Source organism: Penicillium diatomitis, assembly GCF_028827545.1.
Source record: "Penicillium diatomitis strain IBT 30728 chromosome Unknown utg000003l_segment0_segment0, whole genome shotgun sequence".
Taxonomy (NCBI): domain Eukaryota; kingdom Fungi; phylum Ascomycota; class Eurotiomycetes; order Eurotiales; family Aspergillaceae; genus Penicillium; species Penicillium diatomitis.
The window spans coordinates 2,107,395-2,129,753 of record NW_026623175.1 but is presented as its reverse complement, the minus strand read 5'-3'; the positions used below and the strand labels follow the sequence as shown (position 1 = coordinate 2,129,753).

General features: G+C 51.3%; 10 protein-coding genes across 10 annotated transcripts; 7 read left to right on the top strand and 3 right to left on the bottom strand.

Annotated features, from left to right (window-relative positions):
* Positions 1 to 484: 484 nt before the first annotated feature.
* N7539_002930 (NAD(P)/FAD-dependent oxidoreductase) lies at positions 485 to 1,645 on the top strand (the record flags this gene model as incomplete). The annotated part of the gene is made up of 1 exon (XM_056932533.1): positions 485 to 1,645. One exon carries the CDS (start codon positions 485 to 487, stop codon positions 1,643 to 1,645), a length of 1,161 nt encoding a protein of 386 aa, XP_056792492.1.
* A 2,915-nt stretch (positions 1,646 to 4,560) lies between these two features.
* Positions 4,561 to 5,592, top strand: N7539_002929 (MDR family NADP-dependent oxidoreductase; the record flags this gene model as incomplete). Its single annotated transcript, XM_056932532.1, has 1 exon — positions 4,561 to 5,592. One exon carries the CDS (start codon positions 4,561 to 4,563, stop codon positions 5,590 to 5,592), a length of 1,032 nt encoding a protein of 343 aa, XP_056792491.1.
* Positions 5,593 to 6,153: 561 nt separating this feature from the next.
* Positions 6,154 to 7,075, top strand: N7539_002928 (CybS family protein; the record flags this gene model as incomplete). Its single annotated transcript, XM_056932531.1, has 4 exons — positions 6,154 to 6,295; positions 6,596 to 6,662; positions 6,726 to 6,845; positions 6,910 to 7,075. 4 exons carry the CDS (start codon positions 6,154 to 6,156, stop codon positions 7,073 to 7,075), a joined length of 495 nt encoding a protein of 164 aa, XP_056792490.1.
* Positions 7,076 to 7,516: 441 nt separating this feature from the next.
* On the bottom strand, positions 7,517 to 8,344 carry N7539_002927 (nucleotide diphosphatase; the record flags this gene model as incomplete). The annotated part of the gene is made up of 1 exon (XM_056932530.1): positions 7,517 to 8,344. The coding sequence occupies one exon, from the start codon at positions 8,342 to 8,344 to the stop codon at positions 7,517 to 7,519; it is 828 nt and encodes a 275-aa protein (XP_056792489.1).
* Positions 8,345 to 9,857: 1,513 nt separating this feature from the next.
* N7539_002926 (uncharacterized protein) lies at positions 9,858 to 10,193 on the bottom strand (the record flags this gene model as incomplete). Its single annotated transcript, XM_056932529.1, has 1 exon — positions 9,858 to 10,193. One exon carries the CDS (start codon positions 10,191 to 10,193, stop codon positions 9,858 to 9,860), a length of 336 nt encoding a protein of 111 aa, XP_056792488.1.
* Positions 10,194 to 10,745: 552 nt separating this feature from the next.
* On the top strand, positions 10,746 to 11,604 carry N7539_002925 (uncharacterized protein; the record flags this gene model as incomplete). The annotated part of the gene is made up of 2 exons (XM_056932528.1): positions 10,746 to 10,863; positions 10,922 to 11,604. 2 exons carry the CDS (start codon positions 10,746 to 10,748, stop codon positions 11,602 to 11,604), a joined length of 801 nt encoding a protein of 266 aa, XP_056792487.1.
* Positions 11,605 to 13,498: 1,894 nt separating this feature from the next.
* N7539_002924 (uncharacterized protein) lies at positions 13,499 to 15,241 on the top strand (the record flags this gene model as incomplete). Its single annotated transcript, XM_056932527.1, has 3 exons — positions 13,499 to 13,601; positions 13,663 to 14,948; positions 15,035 to 15,241. The coding sequence occupies 3 exons, from the start codon at positions 13,499 to 13,501 to the stop codon at positions 15,239 to 15,241; spliced, it is 1,596 nt and encodes a 531-aa protein (XP_056792486.1).
* A 799-nt stretch (positions 15,242 to 16,040) lies between these two features.
* Positions 16,041 to 16,925, bottom strand: N7539_002923 (uncharacterized protein; the record flags this gene model as incomplete). Its single annotated transcript, XM_056932526.1, has 2 exons — positions 16,041 to 16,563; positions 16,648 to 16,925. The coding sequence occupies 2 exons, from the start codon at positions 16,923 to 16,925 to the stop codon at positions 16,041 to 16,043; spliced, it is 801 nt and encodes a 266-aa protein (XP_056792485.1).
* Positions 16,926 to 17,881: 956 nt separating this feature from the next.
* Positions 17,882 to 19,802, top strand: N7539_002922 (Zn(II)2Cys6 transcription factor; the record flags this gene model as incomplete). Its single annotated transcript, XM_056932525.1, has 3 exons — positions 17,882 to 18,583; positions 18,704 to 18,847; positions 19,005 to 19,802. The coding sequence occupies 3 exons, from the start codon at positions 17,882 to 17,884 to the stop codon at positions 19,800 to 19,802; spliced, it is 1,644 nt and encodes a 547-aa protein (XP_056792484.1).
* A 1,280-nt stretch (positions 19,803 to 21,082) lies between these two features.
* N7539_002921 (uncharacterized protein) lies at positions 21,083 to 22,168 on the top strand (the record flags this gene model as incomplete). Its single annotated transcript, XM_056932524.1, has 1 exon — positions 21,083 to 22,168. The coding sequence occupies one exon, from the start codon at positions 21,083 to 21,085 to the stop codon at positions 22,166 to 22,168; it is 1,086 nt and encodes a 361-aa protein (XP_056792483.1).
* Between the last annotated feature and the right edge of the window lie 191 nt (positions 22,169 to 22,359).

Here is a 22,359-nt window from a genome sequence, read left to right as displayed (position 1 = left end):
TTGAGCGAAAGACGATTAACTCAGCTTTGACTGTGGAGTGAGATATACTGGGGTGGTAAAAGCGAGTCATAAGACTTTGATCCTCGGACACATGGCTGTGTCCAGTATATCTGCTCTCACACTCGAGTCTTAATGATCGATCTCTGTGGATGATCTGTCCTCGAGTCCGCGATCTACAGTACTCATTATGGAACAGTATCCACCAGCATTGGATCCGCACAAGTTTATGGAAAAGATTGGGCCAATCAGCCTTTGTGCAACCACACGAGCATGTTTTTGCAAAGTCAATAAACTTGAACTGTCAGAGATTTGCATCAACCCGGTTTAATTGGATAGGAGAATCATTGCCTGGCTTCTCTGGACTGCGGACAAACAACCCTGGAGCCTGCTTTGGGGAATCGTTTTGATCCCAGGTACTTCTACCTCCGACCATCAATCCGCGCAGCTCTGAAACAGAATCCACTGAGAGGCATCGCTGTCCAGCATGGCAACCGTACAGGTCGTGATCATTGGAGCCGGGGTCGCTGGGCTCACCATCGCCCACTCATTACTTCAAGGGGTGCCGAGGATCAAAGTTGTTCTCATCAACCCATCACAGTCATTCTACTGGAATGTTGCTTCTCCACGCATCGTTGCCAAACCAGATGCTTTTAGACACGAGCAATATTTGCTCCCGATCAAGGATGCATTTGCCGTGTATCCATCGAGTGCATTTGAGCTCTTGGTTGGGATCGCAACCGCGATCGACGTCGAGAAGAAAACAGTAGCGGTTGCACTCAATGACAACGTCGGCACCCACGATGTTCCTTTCGATCACCTCGTTATTGCGTCGGGAAGTACGAACTCGTCATCGACGGGAGCCATGACCGGAAGACCTATACCTTTCAAGCCTACCAATCGTGATGATATTCGAGAAGTCATCGAGAATGCCCAGAAAGTGATCGCCGGCGCGAAAGAAATCGTGATCGGTGGAGCTGGCCCTGTTGGTGTCGAACTGGCCGGCGAGCTAGCCGAAAGCTCGGCCAATAAAGCGGCAATCACCCTTATCTCTTCTACCGACCATGTGCTGCCCATGCTCAAACCCTCAGCTAGCGCGATGGCCGAGAAAAGGCTCCAACAATTAGGAGTGAAAATCCTCACATCGGTCAAAGTGGGCGACGTCCAGCCGATCACAGAGGACAATTCGACATGCAGCATCGCGTTGAGCGATGGCACGATGCTGTCCGCTGATCTTTTTATTCCGACGACTGGAGCTATTCCAAATAACAGCTTCGTTCCCAAGGCGTTCCTCGACAACGATGGCTGGGTCAAGGTGGATGAAGAGCTACGAGTACGGTCGATCGACGGTTCTTTCTTGCCAATCTATGCCGTCGGTGACATCAACACGAACAACATGCGGCTCAGTTTTAAAGCGACGGCTCAAGCCAAAGTTGCTGCCGCCAACCTTATGGCTGACATCCACGGCGAGCACAAGCGCAAGCAGTATGATCAAGGCAAGAATCTCTTGATGTTGGTGCCTGTAGGCAAGACGGGTGGAACAGGCCAAATCTTTGGCTTTGTTCTCTTCAGCATTCTGGTGAGATTGACCAAGGGCAGGAGTTATTTCATTTCCAAGGCGTCTCAATCGGTAGCTGGTAAAGCCTGATCAATAAAGCAAGTTGACAGAATCTGAGGGTAGGCAGGAAACTGCATCCATCCACGATTCATGAATTCAATGTTGAGCTGACGTCCCCGGTCCATCTAGCTGTATGCTTATTGGGAGTAGTGAATTTAAAGACTTATCCACCTCGATTTAATATTTCCTATTTGATGACGAGGCGAGTGGAGTACCTACAGTAGCATTGGATGAAGTAAGCTGCTTATTTTAGACCACATACTACTGGGGAGTAATTGAAATATATTTTGTCCCATGGCAAAAGCCCGAGACCACACTGTTCCTCCCGCCTCACGTGTCGTTGCGAAGACATACAGTGAGCAACCGGAATCACTGCGCAATTGAAGACCTACAATAAGACGATTCCTGATGTATTTCTATAGTCTCCTACTCTAGGAATCCGTGTACAATTCCTCGCAATTTCTCCCGTAAAAATCTTCTCAAACCCCCACGATAAGACCATGCAAAAGCGATCTACTAATTAGATACCTGATAGTAACCTTTGACACAACATTGAAGAACGGCGTATGTGGTACTTCGACTCCATCTAAAAGCCTGCCAAGTTCCGACTGATAAATCCGTGGTCGTTTGGCCAGCGGCAGCAGGGCTGCAGTATTGAGAGTGCTACTTAGACACGAATACCGTGGTGGGCCACCACGGTAGCTTCTAATGATCGCTTTGGAAATCAAGGCAACTGATAGCAACTGGCAGAATTCGCAAAAAGGGTCTTCCCTAAACTATTGTCCAGGACTCCAGGAATCTAGGGACTGTGAGACGAGAGACTGAGGGCGGATGCCCAGTGAGCGATCAGGGTATACAGTCAGGGCGTTGAACCACAAAGCTGAATTACTGATATTTGACTATCGACATGTTCTCTTCCGAGTATGTTCTCTGACGTCCACCGTTCTGAGCGAGCGCGAGGTCTGTAGTCTGTAGTCTGTAGTGATATTGATGCGTACTAAGGTCACGTGATGTGCCCAGCAGTCTGCTGTTGGTACCTGCAGGATCATGAATGAGGTCATTGTCTTCGGCGAGGTCCCACCCTGCGCTGTCCTAAGTTGCATCTGCGAGAACTTGCATTCAGGTAGCCATGAAGTACTTACTTCTTAAGCTCATAATACAATATCCTGATATATCTGAGTATTGGTCAACCAAGGACTTGTCGCTATACTGTGGTCATTGGATCTTAAGAAGATTTCATATCCCGACAAGCTTGCTCAATTAATATCGCAGGTAACATCTGAACTGCCTACCTAAAGGTTTATATGTACCTGTCATGATTTGGGGCTTGAACCTTGAACGTACTGATTACGTCAAGTCAATGTCAAACCAGCGTGATCAAAGTCTCACTCAACAGACCGCAGACTTTTCTTAAGTCTCGAATGGCGCACCCCGCCAGTATGTACTGTCACTACTGTGTAGGGTGTACACTCTCAGACACTGTAACTGAGCAGTACAACATCATGTACTGGACTACGTAAAGAGTTCGGATCCTAGCAGTACTGATTTGGTGGTGGCTTGTGGTGTTCACGCCGTTTTACCGCAAACAACTCGATGAGGTGCATCATGAATATGTGCCTCGAGGACCGAGCCCGGCAACGTGGACTGGCCAATTCTGTCCGGCCTGCACCCATATACTGCCATCTTGCCCCAGCATAAGTCCTAGCGCAATGAGAACTTGGTGCTTCATGAGTTTCAATGGCCAACGTCCAAGTGTCCGTCCTCTCAGTCTCTCGCCCATCATTGATCCGGCCGTCTTTCCTAGTCTGGCCGTCTTCCGTCGGTCTGAGGCGGGCTGAGTTACTCCGAGGCTCCACCGCCACAATGGTGGGGTCGTGACTACTACTATGAAGAAATCTCTTCATTTGACTGCGGTGGTTTTCATAAAAATCATTTATACAAAGCATCGCCAGGAGATGGTCCGCTGAGCGGATGGATACAAATTGTACCCATCGAGAATCCATCTCATACTTACTAATGTTCGCCGCACAGTTCGTGATGTTTGGATGAGATGTACGCATGTACTCAAACCATTCCCTGTCCGATAATTCAGTTGATTATAGTTATTATTTTTCTAAATTCGATCATTGTTTCCTCCTCGGGTTGGCAAGGCGCATCTCTTGCCCAATATCCAGCTTTTTCTTCCAGATGTGACTTGGTAGTATGGCAGCGAGGGAATGATGTGCAGGAAAGTGGATCTATTCTGCATTAGGGAGCGCAAGACCGAAATATGAATCCCATTTTTCTTGTAAGACTAGGTCAAGTCGTAAGACTGTTCAGTTGAGGGGTTCATGCCTTCAACCGCATGGGTGTGGCGACGTCAAGAAAGGATTACATCTACAGCCAATTTCCCACCAGAAGGTCCATCATATTGAACCACGGTCCGGACCCGCGAGGCTGTTTCTGTTCGTGATGCGTGATACTGGAAGGCATGGAACCTCTCAACGAAGGTGGATCTACCGCCATGTCGAGAAGCTTCTCCGGGTTCGATCGGCAAGCGGCAAAATCTGCTTTATAATAAAATTGAGCCGATGGCAACGTGTGGGGAGTGAAAGGACTCCGAGTGTAGCACCTCGATTTCTGACGCTGTGCCTCGGTCCTTCTCTGCCCCGCTTCCCTTTTTGTACGGAGTCGACGGAGAGTAGTCCTACGCCTGATCTATTATTGTGAGTCTCACGAGGTAGTTTCATGGTCGACTGAGGGGTCAATTGAGGGACTGGATTTTTATTCTTTTATTCTATTTATTCTTTTATTTTTTTTTTTAGGCTGGCTGATTCCGATTTCGTGAAACGTAGAAGTACTTATAAGTGCCAGGCCGCCGCTGGCCTTCTTCATCGTCAACCATACTCACTACTGTCTACCTTCCACGCTCTACCTACCATACCACCCCCTATAATATTCACATCATGGCCAACAAAGCTCTCATCTTCAAGGAAATCCCTCAGGGATACCCCGTCCCCGGCCAGCACCTCACCATTGAGAACGCCACCTATGACGCCAACGTTGCTGCTCCTACCGATGGCGTTGTCCTCCAGTCCCTCTACACCAGCTTCGACCCTTACATGCGCGGCCGCATGCGCTCTGCCGAGACCAAGTCCTATGCTCCTGCTTTCGATCTGAACAAGCCCATTGAGAGCGCCAGCATTGCCAAGGTCATCCGCTCCAACACCGACTCCTTCAAGGAGGGTGATCTCGTCATTGGCCACGTCCCCGTCCAGGAGTATGTTGCCCTCGACAAGCAGAACCTGGTCCGGGTTCGTAAGCTCGACAACCCCCTCGGCATTGAGGATATCCGTGTCTTCCTCGGTCCCCTCGGCATGCCCGGTTTGACTGCCTACTCCTCCCTGTACGCCATCGGCAAGCCCAAGAAGGGTGAGACCATCTTCGTCTCCGCTGCTAGCGGTGCCGTTGGCCAGCTCGTTGGCCAGCTCGCCAAGCACGAGGGTCTCCGCGTCATTGGCTCCGTCGGCTCCGACGAGAAGCTTGACTATATCCTGAAGGACCTCAACTTCGACGGTGGTTTCAACTACAAGAAGGAGAAGCCCGCCGATGCTCTGGCTCGTCTCGCCCCCGAGGGCATTGACATCTACTACGAGAACGTCGGTGGTGAGCATCTTGAGGCTGCTCTTGATGCCATGAACAACTTTGGCCGCGTTGTTGTTTGCGGTATGATCTCGCAGTACAACTCTGCCCCCTACCCCATCAAGAACATCCAGAACGTCCTCGTCAAGCGTATCACCATGCGTGGCTTCATTGTCGCTGATCCCGACATGGGCCCCGTCTACACCAAGGAGCACCAGGAGCGTGTTCAGAAGTGGATCAAGGAGGGCACCTTCAAGGTTCTTCTCCACGAGACCGACGGTATCGACAACGCCGCTGAGGGCCTTGTCGGTATCTTCCACGGCAAGAACATGGGCAAGGCCGTCCTCAAGTTCTAAGCAATGACCCGATATGAATATACCCCCCACATTAGTAGTTTGAAGCAAAATCATGTGAGATTGGATTAGGACTAGATAGAAGCACGACAGGCGCGGCAATTATCAATCCGAGAAATCAATTCAAAATTTTGGAATTTCAAATCTTCCCCATAGCTTTCTCTGATCATTTCAAGTACGTTCAAGACGAGTCATGAGTAGTGTAGGCAATTGACAGGACTGTCAATTGGCGACAAGAAAAGCTCAGACACAAGGACCAGATGGTGCCAGGTAGTAGACTGGGAAATTGCTTCTGTACTAGAGCCTCGACAACACGTTGCGGGCAACGTAAACTGTTGTTACTTGTAAGAGCATTTGGCCACACCATCACTCCCGATGAAGAAGCCAGGATGCACATTTAAGGTGATGATCGCATCGGCCAATCTCGGCTGGGCGGAAAGACGCCAACCAATCACCTGACCCGCAATAAGATGACATACCGAATCGGACTCCCGAGGCACTTCAACCTCATTCCTCGTGTGAGTTGACTGTCTTCGTCCTTCATCACACAGCCTGTCTTTCACAATGGCCTCCTTTGCTCGCTCATCGCTGGTTCGACAGTCTCTTGCGGCCAACCGGTCGCCTTTGCTGCGCCAGAATGTTGGCGTGTCGCAAGTGGTCGCATTCCACGCCTCCGCCCGAAAGCAAATCCTGCCTCCGCTGCCTCGTACGTGATATCGGAGACGATCCTGATCGAGAGCTGGGTTCCTGTGATCGGTGGAGACAGGTCTTCATGGGCTGCTTAGTTCCGTTGTTGCTAACTTGTGTTTGATATGCAGAGAAGATCGAAGGAACCAGTACGTATCGAATACCCGGATTATCTCGCGCTTCGGAACACACCTACAGTCTAGCCGATCTCTCGTTTTATGGTCGTCCTTGCGGACTCGAAATTGATTTTCGGATTTTGACTGGAAGGAGCAAAGTCGGTCAAATCCACGGCGATGCTAATCCAAATCCCAACTGATAGTGAACGACCCTGTTCCTACCCCCGCTCCTCATCCCGTGGAGGGTAGCTACCACTGGACGTTCGAAAGGTGCGAGATAAAAGATGGCGCTCTGTTCGTGAGCTTTTGCACTAAGTCTGTTTTGATCTATAGAGCTGTCAGCGTCGGCCTTATTCCTCTTACTATCGCTCCTTTCGCCGCGGGCTCCCTCAACCCCGTCATGGACGCCGTTCTTTGCACTCTCCTTGTTGCTCACTCGCACGTCGGCTTCCAGTGCGTATACCATCACTTGTGGGAATTCCGATCTCTCTCAGACGATGCTAATACCTTGCTGCAGGGCTGCCATCATTGACTACTTCCGCCCCCAGCGTGTTCCCAAGTTCAGCTCTTTCTGCCACTGGCTTCTGCGCGCTTTCACTCTTACCACCGCTGTTGGTCTCTACGAGTTTGAGACGAACGATGTGGGTGTGACCGAGGCCTTGCGCCGGATCTGGAACGCATAGAGTAGGATGTGTTGTCTGAAAAGGAGCTATGTGCTTGTTCTGTTTTTTTTCCTTTCCAGGTCTGGGCGTTTCGCCTTTGTATATGTCCAAAGCATTCAATTTATCTACTCTTACCTTATTCGGGCTGTACTCCAGTCTCGGACAATCATTTGATCAGCGAGCTAGTCCACAATCCGTATTGATATACCTATGACTGGATGATCTGAAACCCCATACGCCTTCTTTTTCCAGTGAGGCTTCTGGATCATGTGGGAGGTTGCTGTTCTCACATGTCTTGTGTTCACAAAACACTCCCCACGTCTGAACAGGTCGTTCCAGACCGCACTCGGATTGAAGATCATGTTTTCAATGTCTGAAATCCTGCATAATGCAACGTCTATAGTTGGGGTTCCGCAAAGAGCTCTCAAAACTGCCGGGCTATGTATAGGAGGAGAGGTTCACTCAAAAGGCGTCCTCGTCTTCGTCTTCTTCAAATATCGGGTCATCCGGCAATCGATCCTCATCATCTGCCCTGGCCATGACCGTCTCGATCAATTTCAACGTCGCTTTCAGCGGCATGCCAATCACATTATCGGCCGTCCCATCAATCTTCTCCACCAAGATCGACCCCAGACCTTGCAAACCATACCCGCCCGCTTTATCCGCCCCTTCGCGCGTGCGCACATAAGCCAAGATCAACTCATCCGTCACCTCGCCATCAAACCGCACATTCGTTTCCTCGACGACCGACTCCATCGCATACCCGGGCTGTCTCGCGCTCGCCAAAGGCGCCATGGCGACCAGCGCCGTGAACACCTTATGGTCCCGTGCGTCTCTGAGCGCTCGCAGCATACTGACGTGATGAGCCTCGGAGCGCGGTTTCTCTAGAATTGTGCCCGCTTCAATGTTCACGACTACTGTGTCAGCGGCCAAGATAAGAGCTGGTTCGCCGGCGGTCTCATTGCTGATCTCCTGCTCGTAGACCGCTTGGGCCTTTTTGGTCGCGGTGCCGAGGACGTATTCGAAGGGCGTGAGGGTTTTGGGAAGGTTCTCCTCGGCGTTAGAGGGGATGATCTCGATGTTGGGCAGGCCGAGGAAGGAGATGATCTGGCGTCGGCGAGGCGATTGAGAGGCGAGGATGACGCGCTTGTTGCGAAGGGCATTCAAGACGGGGAGACCGAGGGGTGGTGGGCGTGGGAGAGCGCCCCGTGTAGGCTTGGGAGGGTCGTATGCGGGGGGAGGGTCAATGGGGTCTTCGTTGCCCAAGAGAGAATCTTTGGAATCTGACATGATTCCTTGTTTTGTGCAGTGAGCCTGGAAGATACGTAGCTCAGACAAAATGGAAAGCTTGGATTCGAGATACTTGGTTGCAAAAGAAAGTAAAAAAAAAAAGGTCTCGCGATGCTAAAAGGGAATATTCCTCGACATTCTGTACCGGCATTGGCCACTTGCGGATCCACGAAATTGACCCGAAGGAGTCGTCTCTAGCTTCACTCACAATTTGGGGTGATATATACAAAGACGTCTCTCTTGTCTATAGAATCCCACATGGTCCAGCGGTCAGGATCACCCGCTTTCACCGGGTAGGCCCGAGTTCGACTCTCGGTGTGGGAGCTTTTCTTTTTTGCTTTCAGAGTTTTTCTCTGTACAGATCTTCTTCCATCATCAGTCTGCTAGCAGAGCCTCTCCTGTGACCGTCGTTTGATCTGGTCCCGAGCTATCATATTTTACACTTGCAATACCGCGCCATATAAGAAGGAACCGTCAGAATAGCGTAAAAAGACCATAACTGGTGCATGCGGGGAATGCGGGCGGCTAGTAAGTCTGGATTTGCAAGTGAAAAAATGGGGTTTGAAAAGGCGGCCCGGAGTCCAACACTTACATATGGCACCTGCAAACTTGAAGTGATGTTGGAGATATTTGATGCTTGAATCCCACAAGTCTGCAACCAAATAACGAAAGATTGACCATCAATTACAAGTCAGCCAGCCCATGAAAGCAAAGTAGTCCGCCCGAGCTTTGATTGGGTGGATAGTACATCCAGGTCAGTCCAGGTACCTGAGAACCTGAGGTGCGGCTGATTACTATACAACTTGACATGTGATTATTGATCCTCTGCCCCAGTTGGCACATGATTTCAAGCTTGACGTTCCCCCGCATCGCTGTAGTCTTGATGATATACTCGAGTCGTAGTGGGAGCAGGATGGCTTGAGTATCTTTTTATTTTAAGACGGAGTTGCCACCTCACATAGCTTCCTTGACATCTAGGGTGATGGCTAGGCAGGTTGGTCCTGATAAAGAATATGTACAAGGAAAAACAGGCACGTGATAATGGTCGATTGTTCCCTACCTGATTCCAGACTCGAAAATTTTGCATACGCCATCACGAACACGAGTATTGCCAGCGCTGTAGAATGTGGATGAGGATGGAAATGAAACTTTGTTGTTGGTCGAATGTCGCGCATGGGCAGACAGGTGACTGGGATCGGCTCTTGAAGAGGGGTTTATCGCATGTAGTCATTGAAGAAGTACATTGTTTAATCGAATTCGTATGTTCGGGTGGATTCAGCACGACATCGTTTGGTCATAAGAATAAGGCTTCGAGTCCGGTGAGGGTTAGGTTTGATATGGCGCAAGGTGACTCGGGAAATGACCCACCGAGGTTGATTGGCCCATATGGTATTGTAGAATGCGGAGGAGTGATAGCTTGCATGTTCGATCGGACTGAATGAAAGCGGGTCGAGTCTGGTGGGTGGTCTTTTGCCGATCTTGAAGTGTCTCGAGGAAATCGTCGGCAGTTCGGTTATGTTGGTCGAAGCGAGTCATCCACGCGACCGCCCTTGTGCTCGATCTCTGAGATCAGATCCTCCCGTTCTCGCAATTTCATGTGTATGAATTCAACCGTTTTCTGTAGAACGATGCTTTCACTTCGGCCCTGTCCCTCCAGCCCCGGCACAAGCTCTGTAAGTCGATCAAATCCCTCTCGAATCGCCGCTCGCCGCTTCTGCTCAGAAGCAATGTGATTGTTCTTCTTCTCCTGGTCGGTCAAGCGGGGCTTGTCCTTTTCTGCCGCAGAAGCAGACTTTGGTCCAGCCGTGGGCGTCGTGGAGGAACGTTCGTCATCGCCGTCGGGATTCATCACGCGCGGGGAAAATGAGCCGTTGCTGGCCGAGGAAGAGAGCGAACCGAAGGGTTGAGTGTAGGGACGGTCTCGGAGGGGAGCTCCAGGCAGAACAGGTAGATTCTTTCTTCTTGAAGGCCTTTCTTCCGAGCACAGTAGTGCGTGTGGTGCATGTGTAGCAATGATTGTAAGCGACGGCGCGAGTTGTCGAAAACACCGGAGAAAGATCGTTGGAGAGGAAAGGAACCGATAGGACCGATAAGCCGACTAAGGCCGATCAATTAAGGTCAACGTGCGGAGTAATCGCCTCGGGCACTTGGCGTCTTGGCGCCCTTTCAAACGTCATAGAGTAGTCCATCCACCACGTCAGACAGCTCAAAGTTCTTTCGTTACCCGTGTCCTTCTCGAATGAGCTCCAATCTTCCTAATACCGGACGACTATCCTAGAACACAAGAGCTAGCAACACGCACACATGAGTCGATCTCAGGCATCCCATCTACAATAATACAATTATCGATCTCCTACGGTAGCGGAAAGCCAAAGCCGGCGTGGTACAACGCTGCAACATTATGATTCACGAGCCTCTTCACGGGTCATGCTCTTGCGGCCGCAATGAGTATACCATTCAGGTCCCCGAGGATGTAGCCGACCATGCGCAGGTCTACTTTGACACGGGTCGAGACAGTCGTAAGTACGGAGGTGTGAAATAGGTCTTAGAGCATAGCTTTCTCACATACTCATGCAGGCCAAGTCCTCACCTCCTGGTTACGAGTCCCTCTCGAATGGTATCAATCCCATACTGTCTCCTTTTTCCCAGATGAGACTCACACGTCCATTCGTCGAGTGTTTACGCCGCACAATGCGCCTCAGACTCGTCGGATCTTTTGCGGATTCTGCGGTACCCCTTTGACATTCTGGACAGAGGAACCGGATGACGAGGCCGATTTTATGTCAGTGTCCATTGAGAGTCTGTCACGTGAGCATCAACGGGCTCTGGATGACTTGGGATTACTTCCTGATTTTGAGGAGGAGGAGGAGGACGACGACGAGGAAGTTGACGAGCCCAAGACCAAGATGGCAAGGACCTCCGTCAATGAGGCCGAGTCCGACGATAGACCTTCGACTATCGTCATTCCATCACGACAAAAAACAGATCTCTCACGGTCTCAGAATCGTGGTATTATCAACGGTATTCCCTGGTTCGAGGAATTGGTGGAAGGAAGCCAGCTTGGTCGTCTTATTCGACAACGCCGTGGAGTTGGAATCAGCCCTGACCAATCCACTTCTATTGAGTGGGAGATTACTGAAGTCCAAGAGGGTGATGTTGGCGAGTCAGTCAATAGCAGTGATGACTCGAACAGCTTGTCTACTGGAAAGAGGAAGCGAGAGCGTGAGGCAGAAACCGAGTCCTTGCCAAAGCGGCCATGAAAAAGCACCTCGATAAATGCGAGTCGAGACAAAAGGGTCAATCCAAGCAGTTGCTTGCATATGGGGCCAATGCATTCAGCCATGGCCATTTCTTCTGCAATTACAGTGGTATCCAGTAGATGCTGGCAGCCTCGTCCTCTGGTTATATCTCAATCCTATTCATTTGAACGTTTGATACTCAGACAGACAAATACAAGCAATCCTAATGACCGAACTTGCCATTTAGCCAGCTCTTCTTGAAAGCCCTTCTGAGTTTCACATAAAGAATTGACGTTCAGTGATCATCGAGCTTAGACTCACATGAACGCTCACTTCTGACATCAGGAGGCGCTTACCGGTCGATTCATAGATCCACCGGTTTCACCCGGTCATTGATCTGAACCTCTTGTTGATGAGCCAATTCCTCGCGACAAGGCGGTGATATCCGTCAATCTCCGAGGTTTTCAATCTCCGAGGGTTCACGCGTCAGTCTGTTTACTCAAGGACTCGAATCGAGTCTACCTTGTTGACATGCAAACGCAGCACTGACGCGTTCGAGTCGTTCCATCCCATCCTCACTTACTTATCACCACCCACACACACCCACTTCCTCTCTCTCTCTTCTTCAACCACCTTCAACCGTCTTCAATCTCTCGCATACGACTCCCACAAATACCACATCCTGATCGGTAAGTAAGAGGAGCTTGAAGTCTTCAATGAAGGCATCAATCATTGGGTCTTGAGGTTGAAGCTGATATCAGAGTCCAGCAAGGATGAAAAAATTGCGAAAGCTGGTGCGCCGCGTCAGAGGCCATCAGCTCAGCGCGTCACATCATTCCGCAGAGAATAAGGTATGTTGTGATAAAGCTATCACCGTATTACCTGCATGCTACCGTCAGTGAAAGAGCTTTCAAAGCATGCTCATCACCAGGATGGCACCAAGTCTCAACAAACCTGGACGACATGGAAGAAAGTGCGTGAAACTAATAACGAACGTAGAATGGATTTCCTTCTAAAATCAAGCATACTGTGAAGTGTATACGAGAACGTCTTCCAAACTTGGTCAGTTATGCCCTTTTGTCTCTCCGTTGACAAGACCTTTGTCAAATACAAGGACTCACAGAAATTTGTAGCGGAGCGTTGAGCGAAATGCGCGTGATATTCGCTCCATCTACCCAAACGAGCCTCTGGAGGAATCACGCTATAGCTCCTCCTTGTCAGGAGTGACGACCGGCAGCTATCAGGACAATGATAGCAATGTAACTGGCTCAATGGAGCCGACAGAGATAGACAGCGAGTGTGACGTACAAGACCTGCCGGCCTTGGAGAGAATGAATGTGACTCGATCTCATCATGGAAGCCTTCATGTGAGATGGACTTCTTTGCCACGTGTGGTCGAGAATCAATACAAGCCGCTTTTCTATGAGGCGAAGAACATCTGGTCGCCGTGGCCTGTCATCAGACTGATGTCCCCGTCAGATGCCTCGACGGCCTCGACGGCCTCGACGGCCTCGACGGCCTCGACGGCCTTGCGGACCCCTCCGGCGCTCGCTCCCAAACAACGCAATAGCGAGGCGGGTCACCCAAACGCTTCCTTCAGTCTAAAGCAAACTGAGAGAAACAGTAAGTTCTTTCTAAACTCTCATCAACTCTGCAAAGTAGTATTCCACAGAGACTGACCTCACTGAAGAAGCTTCCTTGGCTTCGCAAATCGGCTTCACCTTCGTCACCCAAGAACTGCGTCTTCCTCAATTTCGCCCAGGCAGATCATTGACGAGAATGTTCCGCCGTCGCATCACCCCTCGAAACCAGGGACACACTTCGGAGCGGACCGAAGAGAAAAGTGAGTGGCCTTAACCTCACCTTAGATCGAAACCTCAGAAAATCATCCGTTGACAGTGAAGCAGAAGCCGCGATGTCCAAGTCCTCGGCCTCATCCGGGCAACCTTCCTTGACCCGTCCTCGTTTTGACCTGCTGACGGGTAGACCCAATCCTGAGAAGCATTCCCGGGTGCAAAGTAAGTGAGAACTGAATCTTACATGACAGATAACCACATCTGGCTGACATATCCTGTCTAGCTCATCATGAGGGTAGCGTCTCCGATACGTCCCTCACCCGAGGTCACCGGCGGCCTGTCTCTCGCCTCCCGCGGCCTTTGGGTCGAATCTTTATTCCGCCGCCAGACCTTGGTCTCAGTGAGACAGATGGCGTGAACAAGAGGGAGACGGGAACCGTCGCAGATGCGTTCCAGTCGGGATCCGATGGGGAGGAGGTGATTGCTGTTGCTGCCAAGACTGTTCGCACGATCCAGGCCAGCTCCTCCGAGTCCTCGCCCACGGCGATTGAGCAGTCGCAATGGGAGCGTTATGGTCCTATCCTGAAGATCTCCAAGAATGCGAGCAAATACCTCGAGGGTCCTGTCAAAGGAGACCATGCCTCGTCACCGCCGACTCTACTCCGCGGCAGCATTTCCACTCAATCCCTGATCCCACGCAAGCCGGTGCCGATACATCCTAGCTCATCCTCTCACAAGCCAATCATTCGAGAGACTGCCTCTTTAGCGACACTCCCGCGCTCTTGGACGGCCAATGCCTTTCAGCAGGGAGTTGCGGAAGTCAGCTCGAAGTCGATTCCTTTGAGAGTCCCGGTCACGGCTACTTGGAGCGAGCAAGACCTTCCTGGTCAGAACAAGATGACTCGTTCTCACACCAACGTGCATTTGGGAGAGTCGCACCCCAGTTCGGTGGTCAGTTTTCGATCACAATTGTTCAAGGATGGCCGGGCCAAGCTGCGTGATTTCAGCTTCAAGGGCACAAAGCATGGGCGTAAGAGCTTCAAAGACTCTGGAATCAAGATCTCCAGTCCTCTGGAAGCGACTGCGGCCGCACCCTCGGAAATTCTAACCGTGGGGGACCGTCCTTTTGAACAGTCCGCGATGTTAGCGCTGGAGATCTCCCCAATTCAGATCCTGACAGACATCAGTCCCGCTTCTCCGTCGCCAAAGCAAGTTCTGGATTCGACATTGCAGCCCACGAAATCGGAGATCGTTGTGCAGATCGACATTGCTCCTGCATTTCCCAATCTGGAGCCAGTCCCAAATGAGCTGACACGGTCAGAAAGTTCAGTGGAAGCTGAGACTGCGCCGAGTTCCATTGCTCAAATGCCTCCTGCCTGCGAGAGACCCGCGAATGCCTTGACTCCGTCAATTGAAATCTCGGATGAGGACGAAGACGAGGACGAGGACGAAGACGAGGACGAACTTCCACTGCCTCGATCCCTGGAAGACCTCACGCAATGTGTCAACCGACTGGGTAAACGTCTCATTGATGAGCCCGACCGTGAGCAGAGAAAGAAGCTCTACGCAGTAAGTGAATCCCACCACCAGTTTCTCGCCGTTTGGTGTAAATGAGATCAGTCAGATTGACATGCTCTTTTTTCCTTCTGTGACAGCACCTCACTCGCCTATCCTCAGCTCGCACCGACCTCATGAGTTGCGAGGGATTCATCGATGAGTTGAGGACTCTAAGCTCGACTATTCGATCTGAGATGTCGATGCGTCGTATTGGCGCAACCATTAATGCTGCCACTTTGTATCGCGAGGATAGAATCCTTCGCAGAATCGACGCGCCGTCGGATGAAATTGTGAGGCAGTGGTAGAGAGCTTCTCTCGTGTGGCTGTGATGGCTGGTTTTGCAAGTTTGGGCGTTGTCAAGATGTTGTTTTTTCCTTTGGTCGAAGCCGAGGGGTTCGAGAGAGCGGGCCGAGCCTTGACTTGCTGCGCGGGGTTCCCCACACGATTGATGATTTTACGATGCCCCCGTTTCATGAGTGATGACAGATACCGATATTCTTAGGGTGGATCATTTTGGGCCCTTTGCGCTTCTTTGTTCTTTCTCGATGGGGATCGCGCTTGATGCTGGAAGACATGGCCCCTTTACAGCTTTATGCTCGAACCGCGACTTTTGGTTCCATTGCGGTGCTGAGATGCTTCGGTGGTGAGTGGCCGGTGACTGCTTGGCCTTGATGGCCTGCTACACGGAGAGGATGTTTTTGCTTTTTTGAAGTGTCGCTCGTTCCCCGATCAGGGTCCATCTTTTTTTACGCTCGATTTGATTCACAGAGCGAATGTTGAGTAATCTTAGCCCGAGGAATTGTTTTACCAGTCATAAAATGATCCATGAAACTTCGTACCACTACCTAGGTATCCTACCAAAAGTATTTCACGTAGTTGTAGATGCTCTACGCAATCATCAAATAGAGTGGTAACGAAAACTCGGTCTTCCATCAATTGAGCAATTTTCAAGAGTGTATGTAATATGGCGACAAAAGTAATTCTACGGTCAAAGAGTCTAGCAACCCGAATGGTTATCCAAGACGATATATCATTCTTCAGAAACACACGACTTCTAAATTTTTCGGGTACCACAGGCAAACAGACTCAAGACATCGATAGATCTCACGGCTTGCGTGATCGGTAAGATGTCATGGGTTCCTCCTCCCCCGAAGCAGGTACTGGGTTCCATCTCCGGACGCGCAAAGTCATTCCAATGGCAAGACAAACAACCACAACCACAATCTCCTCCAGCACAGACATGACTAGCTGAACGGTGACATTGCCATTCAGCATGTTGAAGTCCGCATTGTGCAAGAACCACATGAACAGCGCGTACAACAACCGCACCAGAATGAAAGGTGCGGACAAGGCCACGGCCAGAAGTGTACGCTTCTCGCCTCGTTCAATGCTGCCCAGTCGAAGACTAAGCAGGGCCAGAATCGCAACCAGTACGGCCCAGCAGACGATGAAGAGAATCATGCCGATCTTGACTTTGATGTCGGGGTGCTCGAAGCCTTCGACAGACATGTCGGAGGTGATTCCGACGATACTCAGTACCAATGCGGCGACGGTGAGGAGGCGGAAGGCTCTGAAGATGAAGTCTGGAAGGGCTCTTCGTCCGGTTGTTTGCTCGACAGAGAGATTACTGGAGGTGGAGGTTAGATCTGAATCTGATCAAGAAGAAGAATGGCCCAGCTGTCATGAGCTTGCATGAAAAGGGTTGGCTTACGCTCGAGACAGGAGACCCGAGCAGGCGAGCATCAGGGGGGAGAGACCGATGGAGCTGCAGATTGCAGCCGCCGTGTACAGCCCAATCGAAGGGTTGCTTATCGTAGCAAGATCGCAGCAGGCACCCACGATCCGAGTGAGTGTGAAGATGGCGAGAAAAAGAAATCCGCTATTTGTACGGAGACCATGTCGTGCGACGAGGAAAACTGCAACGAAAACGCTTGGAATGTAAACGAGCAATTCGAGGACTGAGAGACCGTGTCGGTAGTTGATCGTCATGGTGTTGGAAGTCGAGAAAGACGTGTTTTTTGTGTCGAAGAGATGAGGTATTATGTGCTTGTCCTCAAGGCCGAGATGAGAGTTGGTAGACGAGTCGTAGTCTTGACGTTTCGAGGCAGTGAATGATGGATTTTGGAATGAATGATCAACCACCAAAGTCTGGCGAAGATTCCCATCCTATATACTGACGACTTGACATGATCTAGATGTGGTAGACTCGAAGAGTGACAGAGGCTGTGCTGGACTCTGTGGTGCTTCGAAGAGATTTCCTAATCTAGAAATAATTGCGACAGATGAGCAGAGAATCGATAACATCAACTAGACTCGAGAGGGCTGAAAACGTGAGTGGATCAACCAACATCCTTGACTACCTCAGCTTCCCATTGCCATGGGCTGGCTGCCTGGTGACTCGACTGTCATTCAACATCGCAGGTGCCTAAACCGAATGGCTTGCCAGAGAGGCGTCCCGTCGCATCTCATCGTAGAATTCCCCTGACGGATGTGCTGCCAACGAGGCTGAGAGGACGATAAGCTTTTGGTGCTTGTTCGATGGCCCCCATGGCCCCACCTTGGAAAGCGTCGCAGTGCTTACCCAACCTGGACTAGCGTCTCACTTATTACCCGAACGGGCGCATCCTGCGAGCCCTCGCGCTGTCAACTTGTCGACTTGTCAAGAGAGAGAGAGAGAGAAAGAGAGAGAAAGAGAGAGAGGCTGTGCGCACTTGGTGTGACCCGCCAGGCGCCCCGCTGACAACCCGATGCTCACTGCATGTTCGACGCCACGCACTCTACTAGTACTACACGAGGCTAGTAGGTGACTAGGTAGTAGGTACTGAGGTAGTCTCCCCTCTTGTGCTGACAGCTCAAACTTCCACCGCTCGCTCTGAATCAATCCAGGAAATGGAATGATGCCTTGAACGCCCACATGACTTAGAGATTTCGTCTTCTCCAGCAACATGGTGTACTGCGGCAAGCCGAGTAAAGGATGCGGCAATTGTCGCAGCAGGAAAATCCGCTGCGATCAAGCCCGGCCAGCGTGTGCGCAATGTATTCGTGCTAAGAAAGAATGTCCGGGATATCGAGACCAATTGTCGTTGATGTTTCGCGATGAAAGCAGGTCCGTCATCCGAAAAGCCACAGTCGAGGTGGGCGCCTCACCGTCCATCGGGCCCAAAGCCAAAGGGCCGACTGTCCGATCGCCTCGCACTGATTGCCCGGGTGGGAAAAAGGGGAGCACTGGGCCAGTCGGTAGGGCAATGCGTCCGCGGGACCCAATCCATCAGTCAGTGGATCGCCGCGCCTCCGCTTTCTGCTCTCTATCACCAGAGGTCCAACCGCCGGCTGAAGCGTCCAGGGAAGAAGCGATATGCTTCTTTCTACGGGGGAATGCCATCCCGGGGAACGTCTGGGCGGGAGAGTTTGTCGAACGGTTCATGGACGATCCAAGTCCCACGCCGAGTAAGAGAGCCATGCAGTCCAGCTTGCTTGCAGTCTCCTCGGCGATGCTGTCCCGAGCTCGGAAGAAACGATCACTCCAACGCCTGGCACAAGAGGAATACGTGTCGGCCCTGAACTTACTGAACACGGCCTTGGCTGATGTGAAAGAAGCCAAGACAAATCAAGCCTTGGGGGCGGTCATTCTGCTTGCCATTTATGAGGTGAGTAATCCAATGGGAAAAAGCCAGGTCCTATCGGCTCTAGTGGCGTCAGCGTTTCGATCTGCGGGAGGGGGGGCGTTCCCGGGCAAAAACTGACCTTATTGGAACGCTTCAAATCAGATCATCTGTTCTAGAGCCCCTAAAGATATTGATCAATGGACAAGACACATCACAGGAGCAACGGCTCTGCTACATCTACGAGGTCCTGACCAGTTGAAGACAGAGATTGGTCTCCGGCTCTTCCTGCACCTGCGGTATCAGATCGTACGTATCCAGGTGTCCAGTTTCGGTCAAAGACCTGTCTCTTTGCCTGGCTCACACATCCCAGGTCATCAGCTGTATCCAACGAACCGCACGAGTGCCCCGGTCTCTCCTTGATTGCACTGAACATGCAATCTGGCTTCGACCGGCTGAAGATAAGAGCAATCGCTTGATCATGATCATCGGCCGACTGGCGAGTCTTCGTGCGGACCTGCGCGAGGGCATCGTAACCGATAGTCACGAGGTCCTAGCAATTACTTCTAGACTAGAAGCCGATCTGGTTGCTTGGCTAGCCACTTTGCCGCCCGAGTTTAATTACCAAACAGAGACAGTGATCCCTTACGACATCTTGTTCCAGGAACGCCGTGGAGGACTGGTCCCCTACGATGACCAATATCACGAGTACCCCAATCTATGGATCTCCAACACGTGGAATCACTATCGATGCACACGGATCATTATCAATGAAATTGCCCTAGAACACATTCGAAAATTGGCCATGTCCTCGACGAATGCATCTCTCTCGGAAGAGATATGGCAACAGGGCAAAGCACAACGGATCAACATCCGGCGACTAGCAGTCGACATATGCCGTAGCGTACCGTACATCTTGGGTGCCCTGCCAAACAGTCGATCGCACGCTGCTCTTCCCCTTGAAAGATTCATGGGTGGACTGACCGTACTGTGGCCGCTCTTTCTCGCCGGGATTGTCGAGCGTCCAAATCATGCACTGCGTCGCTGGGTCATCCAGTGCCTTAGGCTCATCGGTCACAGTTTCGGGTTTGATCAGGCCCTCGCGACGATGGACATCGTGGCTGCTGATGCAGGTATCCTGCGAGAAGTTGACGATCATGATGTGGCCGAAGAGTGCCCCTCACCCGTGTCAATGGGCACTCCACCGATTATGCCGGATGTACACTACACGCAGATTCCGGCCTCGGAAGAAACCATAATTTGAGTCAGGACATGGCGACGGCGAAGAAATGATGTTGATTGTCGTTTTGTTCTCTTCAAGGGGGGTCGCTGGACTGAGGTTGTGGCCTAGATAGATGGGCGCTTAGAATACAGTCGAAACTGAGTATAGGGGCATGAGTTTGCATTTTTCACCGTTGACACTGGATGTGTTTTCAGTTTCTGAAATACCCGACACAATATAATAAGACTTGTATGGGGCAACCCAAGCGCAATATGAACTCAGGGCTGCGCGATCTTGCTTCTGTCATTTTTTTTTGGGAAAGCTGTGAGGCGAAATTGGCACCTGGAATAGTATATCAACGATATACACTCGATAATGAAACAGAAGAGCGATCACCCGGACGAGTCGATTTAAGTAAAGAAAAACTGTGGCACACGGGTGGCTAACCGTCTCGTCCACAGCCGCATCAACTTAGTTCCCACTCGCCGACTCAGCCCTGCGGCTAAGCGCCTCCGCCCCCAAAGTCACTGGATAATGCGCCTCTACTAACCAGCGGCTGCGAGTCGCGTAAATGGACCAACCTTGCTCCAAGACGTACGAAATATCCTACAAACGTTTGTGCCTTGGTCAGATTACCAATATGTTCAGCAACTATTCCAACACTTGGAGTCTCGGAGTGTCCACTTCTGACGCTGCGCATACCTCCAAATGCGACTTGGACTGGTCGAGATTGTATGCCAGAAACATGGTTTGACCTTGACCGCATGGATCGCGGCTCCAATCTGTCTTGGTGAAACACGTGGCTGGCGGGAAACTTACAAGTCCTTGACCCCTTGGAGCCCCCGAAGCGCCTTGTCTTTGGAACGATAGACGAGCTGCTTCTCCCCAAGCACCGTTGAACAAAGACGCAACTGACTCGACGACCCACGACAGAGAGCAACGAGGTCAAGTCATCGGACTCGCGCACACTCCCCTTTCCAAGAAACGACACTTTTCATCATGAATCCATGGAGAATAGTAATAGTGACGCTTCATAAACGGCGTGACTGTTCAAAGCCACGATTCGCCTTGTGTGAACAAAGGTTGACAGGATGGTGCTCAGTGAATCTTCGTGGTTGTTGGCCATTCTGGTCATACTTTCCCGGACGATGTCGAGTATAAGAAGGATGGATCGTCGTCGCTTCATTGAACTTGTCCTCAATACCAAGCAGTTCAGCAGAATACAACAGACTTTGCATTGTTAGCATCATCCATCATCGGAAAGGTCAATCAGCATCTTGAATTACTTCGAGAAAAACCTTCAAGCCAACTCTATTCAAGGAATGGATTCCAGTACGTCCAAGTACGGACTGTTGACACCACCCCGTATGTGGTCATCCTACCCTGCCCGGGCACGACAACCAGAGGGCCAAAGACGTGTGGGCAGTCAGCTAGAGAGCACCAGGGCCAATTCCAGCTCAACGGCGGCGGCGGCAGCAGCAGCCGCATCAGCCGCAGCCCCAAGTGTCACCCCTGGTTCTGGCCGTAGTCCGCGCACCTCAATTTTCAGCTTCGGTCGGAGCAAGCCAACCACGCCTCGACCCAACGACTCAGCATCTTGGGAGCCGCCTTCCTACGAAGAGTCTCAACAAAGCGCACGAGCGCCACCACACTCCAACACATCTGCCCAATCGTCCACCGGCTCGCCCAACGATGATCGCTTTGCCTTTCTCGCAGACTTTGACACCATCTTCCTCGTCGACGACAGCGCCAGCATGAGCGGAACCCGCTGGAAGGAAGCCGAGAAAGCCATCTCGGCCATTGCCCCCATCTGTACCCAACACGACGCAGACGGGATCGACATCTACTTTCTCAACCACCGCAACCACACGAATGAGTCCAGCGCAGGCGCTTACACCCACGTCACCAGCGCATCCGACGTCCGCACGATCTTCCGCAGTGTCCGACCCGGAGGCTCGACCCCGTTAGGCCATCGTCTCCACCAGATCCTGTATCCGTATCTCTGGCGTGTACAGGCCATGCAGACCTCTCCCGCTACAAACGGCGGCCAAATTGACCCAGCAACCTACGTCAAGCCAGTGAATATCATCGCCATCACGGATGGCGAGTTCACCGATGACGCCGAAAGCATCATCATACGGGTTGCGCAGACTCTGGATCATGTAGGTTGCTTGCCGTGGCAAGTGGGCATCCAGTTCTTCCAGATCGGAGAGGATGAGAGATTGAGACAGTATCTGCAGGAGTTGGATGATGAGCTGGGGAACCGGAGCCGGAATGGAAAGATGCGAGATATTGTGGATACGGTGCCGTGGCGCGGCAGATCGGGCCAGAGACTTGATGCGGAAGGGATCTTGAAGTGTGTGTTGGGTGCGGTGAACAAGAAGTATGATCGACGATCGGTGCAGTAGGCACTTTTGGGAAGGAAGGATTGGAAGGGTCTCGAGAGAGAGATTTCTGGCTTGGACTGGCGATTTCATGTTTGTTATCTGTGTTTGTGCTTTGCTTGGTTGGGTCAAGGTTGATTTCTTCATGGCTTTTCGTTCAATGAGAGCCGGTGGGTTCATGTGCCTTGTGCCCGTGGGACACATTCAGGAGGAGA